The sequence below is a fragment of the Pollicipes pollicipes genome, unplaced genomic scaffold (genome assembly GCF_011947565.3).
Source record: "Pollicipes pollicipes isolate AB1234 unplaced genomic scaffold, Ppol_2.1 Scaffold_6441;HRSCAF=7639_pilon_pilon_pilon, whole genome shotgun sequence".
Lineage (NCBI taxonomy): Eukaryota > Metazoa > Arthropoda > Thecostraca > Pollicipedomorpha > Pollicipedidae > Pollicipes > Pollicipes pollicipes.
In genome coordinates, this window is record NW_023596873.1 from 15470 (window position 1) to 22885 (window position 7416).

General features: G+C 47.6%; 1 protein-coding gene across 1 annotated transcript; it reads left to right on the forward strand.

Annotated features, from left to right (window-relative positions):
• Positions 1-535: 535 nt before the first annotated feature.
• Positions 536-2137, forward strand: LOC119106908 (cuticle protein CP14.6; the record flags this gene model as incomplete). The annotated part of the gene is made up of 3 exons (XM_037230256.1): positions 536-571; positions 1012-1262; positions 1923-2137. Coding segments are annotated over exons 1-3 (475 nt in total), but the record flags the coding sequence as incomplete, so codon positions are not given.
• Positions 2138-7416: the final 5279 nt, after the last annotated feature.

Genomic DNA, 7416 nt, shown 5'->3' on the forward strand with positions numbered 1-7416 from the left:
CCAGTGGTGTCTCGAGAAGTGGCTGAATTTGGGCAACTAAGGCGAGACGTACAAACTGCAGCGCACCTCAAGTACACATTTACTCATTTCTGCATCGGGAGTCTCGTCGCTATGGGTACCTGACACACAAGAGGAAATTTCCTCACGGACTTTTTCTGGCTGCCGTGCGTGCTTTTCTCCGCATCTGCTAAACACCTGAATCGTATCATTTTCACTTTCATTATTCCGTGGCGCCCACTGTGTTAAGATCCCACCAGCAGACCACTTCCCGCTTGACGTCCGGATAAACGCATTACGCTAGGCTTGCCAAGACACATCACCGTCATATGCATTGTCTCAGCCTCAGACTAGACCGTACGGTGAGCCTCCAGCCATTGTCCCTGCCAGATCGTGGCTGCCCTCCACTGACCTTGTCCGTGTAAAAGTGTAACGCTGCGGGGATGGTGAGTGTACGTCTCGCCAAATATCAGCTGATCAGTCGGACCGGTATATAAGGCCCCGCTGACCGGTGCAGGGCATCACTAGATCCCTGCACTCCGCAGAACACACACCCTACTCCGAGATGAAGCTGGTGAGTAGTGTTCTAGAACAAGCCATTCCACCGCTACGTTTTCTGAGAGAGTAAGCAGATAACCGGGCAAGACATTTCTCCTTTTGTAAGGCATTTTTGGATACCAGAGCGGGTCCAGCCTAGTGTCTTGGAACGGGACTAAAGTCTGGCTTAAGAACAAGGTATACATTTGGCGCAAATTGCTCTAAAACGGAAGAAAACTACGACAATTTGGCTATTTTTCATGACGTTGAAGAGTTATCTATCCGACGCCCGTCCGTTGGAACTGCCATCGCCAGCTGTAATAAAAAGTTTTCATACCGCGTTCATATAGTGGAATACCTCAGCCATGGCAAAAGTCAAGCCATGTGGACGGCACGACTTTGTAAAGCAAATGTAAAGCATCGCGTGCATAGGAAATTGATTGCTACATGTTTTGAGGACAACTCGACTTGTTTCAGTTCATCGTTGCTGCCGTCCTGGCCGTTGCTGCTGCCGACAGGCTGCCCGCCCCGCGCTCATACTCTGTCCCCGCTCCGCCCTCGTACTCTGCCCCCGCTCAGCCCTCGTACTCTGCCCCTGCCCAGCCTTCGTACCCTGCTCCTGCTCAGCCCTCTTACTCCGCTCCTGCTGCCCCCAAGTACTCCCCCAAGGTGATCGAGATCCTGAGCCAGGAGTTTGACCTGCGTGACGACCAGTCCTACGATTCCAGGTAAGATAACGAAGCCGTTTTCACGCTAGCTTTTCCATATCTTTCTTCTTATGTGGACTTAAGCTTATAGACAGTTAGGTACAAAGATGCATGTGTCTGTAGCTTTTGCTAAGTTCGGCAATAAATAATTTCCATGTACGCTTCTTTGCGGTGCATAGATTCTTGATTTCTTTTTTTTTGCTCTAATCTTAGGTTATTATAAAGAGAACTATAACAAGCGCCATTTCATTTTTTAGGTTGACCAAACCCTTGGTTTCAACGCAGCATACGTTTTATCTACTCCTAGCATGACATCCATTTTTTTAAGGAAGCGTTTTGAATACCGAGAAAGTTACGTGGCTGTTTGGATGCATCAAATTTTGGGGTTTCAATCACTTTGCAGTTACAGCTGCATTGCTTCAACCAATTCGAATGGTGATAAAAAGTCAAACTGCTCCAGGAATCAAAAGGTTGTTTCAAATGTATCGCCTTATCTAAAAATTGCAAGCCAAGTTAGAGTTACTTGAAATGTACCATCACATATCAAAATTAGCAAGGTACATGATATAGTGTATCCGCGGGTCACGGCCTTTAGTGGGTGTTGACCACTTTGCAGTAAACGTTCGCACGGATTGTTGTTCATGCTAATGCGCTCTGTTTATAATACTTCCTTTTCCACAGCTTCCAGACTGAGAACGGCATCTACGCCTCCGAGTCTGGCCAGGCCGTGGCCGGCTACGGAGATGAGCAGAGCTACGCCGTCCAGGGCCAGTACAGCTACACCGGCGACGACGGTGTCAGCTACACCGTGACGTACGCGGCCGACGCCAACGGCTTCCAGCCACAGGGTGGACCACCTGCCGACCCCCGTGCCCACCGAGTACCCGACCCCGGAGGTGCCGGCGACCCAGGCCAGCTACCAGGCAGCCCCTGCTCCCAGCTACCAGGCCGCCCCCGCACCGCAGTACCAGCCCACATACCAGTGACTCTGAGTGCAGTCCTTTCTTTTCATTCTTTGGATGAGAACAGTATACACCGACTACACTTATATGTTTGTCTATTTATTGTGATGCTTGAAACGAGTGTTATGTTTGATTGCGTTGTGTGACTGTTTGGTTTCAATACACGTGCATTTCCGGAAAAGTACCCCATTTTTGTTGGAGATGAAAGCAGTCTACTGAGGCACGTTACATGAGCGACCACTGACCGTCGGTCTGTCCTTCTGGAGCAGCCCTGGTGTCCAGAGGCTGGCGGGTGTTTCTTCGATGGGGGGATGTTCGTAGAGGGGAAAATTGGCCAGAACAATGGCAGACCCTTGGTGACGGCAGCCTTTTCACGTCCAGGATTGTGCTTATACCATTCGGGTTGGAAATATACGACATCCGGTGGTCTGCAATGCCGATGCGTACGAGGCCATTTTGTTAAGAAATGACCGATTGTGGTCCCAGTTCATGACACGACAGAGCTGATTTTGGGTCCAAGGGATTGCGCGACTTCTGGGACCGGTGAAAGCGGATGACCAGGCCAAAAATTCAAGTGATCTCATTTTCCTCCTTTTTAAGGCACCTCAGAGCTGCTCCTGAAGTGTCAGGATACCAGACCCACAAATGCGTAACATGCATTACTCGCGAAGTAACATTTGTGATGTTTCGACGAAAAGTACATTCGGCCGTTGTTCTAGCTCCCAAGGAAGGGTGCAATCATGGATTAGTAGTCGGGTAGCCGTTGTTAGTGATTTTACATGGACGACATTACTTCACTGCCATTCATGCAACGAACTTCAAACTGCGGAACTGCTGATCAGATTTTCTTCAAACCAGCACCAATCGAGAGCTAGCATGCGGTTTCATTGGCCGTTCTCAGACTGGTGACCTCAGGCCACCATCTTCACCTTCAAACCGCCTAAGCCACTTGATGGCATTGCAGCCAAGTTCAAGCTCGGAAACCGCCGAACCGATCTGCTTGAAACCTTTACAAAAAGATAGAGAGGATGCGATTTCACCATCCATCCTAAAACTGGTGGCCTCAGGTCACCATCTTCGCCTTCAAAAACAGCATAAACCACTTTAAGGCATTGCCGCCGAGTCCAGACTCGGAAGCTGAACTGCTGAACCGATCTGCTTGAAACCTTTACCAGAAGATAAAGCGCATGCGATTTCATCGGCCGTTCTGAAACTGGTGACCTTTGCCTTTGCATCTCTGCTGTTCTCAGTGTGAAAACTGAGAGGTTGGAAGAAACTGAACGAATATGCACCCTTAAAAAACATAACCATTTTGAGGCACCGAAGCCAAGCCCACACTCGCAGGCTGCTTAGCTTGTCTCTTCGAAACTTGACCAGCAAACAGCACATCGACGATCTCATTTGCGGTTCTGAAACTGCGGATCACATTCACCTTCAAAAACCGATAAAATTTGGCATTCGCATGGGCACCGTCCATGAAAGGGACCGTTCCACAGAGGTATGGAGTTTCGAACGATTGAAAGCTATCTTGACGGGCATTCAGCGCAGTTCACAGCTCTGCCTATTTTTTAAAACCCTCCAGTGTCCTCTAATCCTCTTCCAAGCCCCTCTAGTTGCTGAGCTTTACCCCGGTGAAGGTGTGCAGACTATTTTAAGGGGACTATTTCAAGATCACCCCTGCATCCATGACGCCACGATGACGTCATTCAAATTCTGGCATGGTATTAGCCATGTGGTGATCAAGTTCAACAAATATATAATTGTCAGGTAGTTTTTATCTGACGTTCGCGAGAAAGATTCTGCGATATAACGACCGTCATTTGGCTCTCAATCAATGTTGTGCAAAGAACGGTGACGTATGGAACAATAGCATTTTGAAGAGAATATTTATCATCCTGAGCAGCTGTGTTTTTTAGAGCAGTCTTTTTCACTTGAGAGTGCAACCATTGTTATAAGTGAGCTTATTTCATCATATTTCATGCATGCTTCAATTCTTCAAAAGAAAAACATTCCCATGAAGACGTGGGATGTCACTGGTGCTGCTGCCAAAACGCGTGTGTAAAGCTTACGTTGCTTCACGTCGTATTGACGATGCAGCTCCAGCCACGACACTCTTACATCGACATGACCCTCCGCCGTCGGCTGCGCGTGTATGCCCCCTGACCGAGGGTCACACGGCGGCCGACCCGCGGCAAATCCGAGCGCGCCAGCCGCACGTCACGCCTTACAAACGCACCATCCGTTTCTTTTATCATTTTTATGGCACCTTGATGTTTTTGGCGAGTACTACGAGTTCATCATCCTGAGTGTTTGAAGGGCTTTCTTTGTGTGGTAAGAAACAGACTTACAAGATCTGTAGCTGTTCAATTGGATTGTTCATGATGGGTAAGTTTGATGTGTTTAATATGGTTCGTTAGAAGGTCTTGCAGCAGAAGGGAATGAGTGCTTGAATGGGGTATCAAATGTTATCAAGGTGATATCTCTCTCTTCACCTGCTGAATGCGTGTCGCGAACACAAGCGTGAGGAATTTCGGGCTGTGCGACACTCGTCATGAACGGGTCATTTTTCCTCATTTCTAAGCCACAGGCCAATGTTCTAAAAAAGAACGCCATTCTCTGCAAAAAAGTACGACACCCAAGAAATGGCACCCTCCCGAAGTTGTAAAAGAGAAGACCGCGACAGCAAATCTGTCTTTTTTTTCCCGCTGGCGTTTTCTTTTCCTCCTTCTACTAACGTATCTCTAGCAGACAGCTCGGTTGAGGCCTCGTGCACCGGAGCACAGAACTTTGCACCGGTTTATGGGTTAGCATACGTGCAGGAACGATTCCAAAAGTGGGGGCTCACCTCAGGGTGTACTTCAGGAACTTTTGTCTGGAAAGCGAGCGAGCGAGCGAGCCCGATGCCCGAGGGGCGGGGGGGGGGGGGGATGCAGGTTATTATCGCTCTTTATTCAAATATCACGTCTGCTTTGCTAGATATCCATCTAAAGCTGTTTCTCACTGGTGCACAATCTTGCCCATTCGACTGATCTGTCATTTGGCAAATAAGGCTATCCAGCTTCCCTAGATTATTCGTCCATTTAATTATCGTCTTTCCTGGGGAGTCGAAATTCCACGAGCGAGTAGGCACTTTGGGTCATTGAGGAAGCATCTGCCTCCACAGTGTAGATGTTAAAATATGGCCCTGGACGTAGACTGGTGAGAGTTTGAAAGTGGATCGGTGGCTCACAGTGCGACAGATTTTTCGTGCGCCTTCAGTTCGCTGGCTGCTTTTCAAGAGATGAGACTTGTCGCAGCATTTTAGGCGGAAACAAATTCGTGAGCTTGAAACTGCTAGAAACAACGTGACAAAAGCCATAAAACGGTAGATTCTCTTTTAAAAATCAAGCCACATACTAAGGCCCATCTGTCATATGTTTCTTATCTGGGCCCTGCTCTTGTCCGCTGTCGGTGGCCACTGCCCCTGGCCTGGATGTCTCCCGCATGACTGACTGCGAACTGATCGCAATGGCTGCTTTGTTGCATGCTTTGGATCGGCGTACTACATGGGTATGAAAGATGTGTTGGAACACCTGCAACAATATCTTGTTCCGAATTATCTTCCCTCACACCCGCACCATCGCACAAAATAGCCTCCGGGAAGCTGTCTGCCTAAGGAATGAATTGGCCCAACGGACACTTCATTGTCCGTACTGCAATGTATACGACTTGATCTGCTTTTGTGTATAGGCAGGGGCGTAGCCAGAGCCTGCCAAGGGGAACACAAGGGCGACGAAGCCCATCTTACGGTGATCCCCCCCCCCAAAAAAAAGTCCCCCGGATAATAGCTTACCTGTTAACAAGTGACACCGGGTTTATTCGCATTATTGTTATTTTTACCTTGTACCAGAACAGAAACCAGGAGAGCAATCACAAGCTCATTCTGTTTGTGTTTTGAGGTCAATAAACTGCAGAAATCAGGCGTTTGAACGACTGTATGGAAGAAATTACCGGCGCTATTAATTTGCAATGGTTAGAAGACTCATTCTAAACCGACAGAATCCAGATGCTTTATCAAAACAATTTATCCGGGTTCTGCAGACATTGAGGACATCGCGAAGGTAGCTTGTAGATCGATATGTTTGATCCAAACTTGAAGTTGAAATTTGATTGCAGATCGAGTGGTCAACAATGTGTATTAACATGGCCAAGCCATGTTTGTTCTGAAAATGTTCACCCACTCAGTCAGAATCGATTAGTGATACAGTTATGTACCGTGCTTTTTTAACATGCACACTTCCAAATCTTAGAAAAAAAACTCGACACCATGCGTTGCAGTCTCCTGTCCGCGGAAGCCTTAACCCAGCAGATAAAATATTTAGCCGTGGCCCACTGTAGGACGAAAATGATGACACCTCTGAAATGGTTACCCTTTAAAACTTCAATCGACTAGTAATACAAGCTATGTGACGTAACTTTGAGCATGCGCACTCGAAAATCTTAGAAACACAAGCCTCGACCACAGGCGTTGCAGTCTCCGCAGGCCGCACAGCTAATATTGAGTTGCGGCCAACGGGTGGACGAAAATGACGACGCTTCTGAAAAAGCATCTTTGGACGCTTCATGACATCAGATCTCACATTTGGAAAGCAGACTAAGCGCATATTTCACTGTGCAATTTTAGACTGATGAAAAAAAACAGATTGGCCCTTAAAGCACCGCGAATTGGGGCTGGAATCTATGGGTTGAACTGGAAGAGTGAAGGTAAAATCTCTATTTTTTGTGTTTTTGCAGCTATATATCTATGTAGAAGACAGATTAACACGGCGCCCGCTGTCTGGTGGCACTTGTAGTGGCCGAGACCTTTCGGTTTTATGGAGGTTGCAACCCAGACCATCCTTGTCCTTGCTCTCGCGGTTGCGGGCGGACATGCGCAAGCATTTTGACGCAATTTGTTTCAATAATACATTCTGAAAAATATGAACGTTCTAGGTAACCATGGCATAACTTTGCTCGCTTCTTTAGGCTCATTTCAACCCACCCGATTCAACAAATATGATACTTCCATTTACTCAAACAATAGTGAGACACTTATTTCCTTCCAAGCAAGGGGCCTCTTGAGTTAGAACACCATGGCTAAATTACCGTGTCCGGTCAAGGGGCTGAAGGGTCAATTACGTCCCATCGCGAAGTGTCTTCTGGCTATCATTCTGGCGGCACGGAGTGGTATCTCC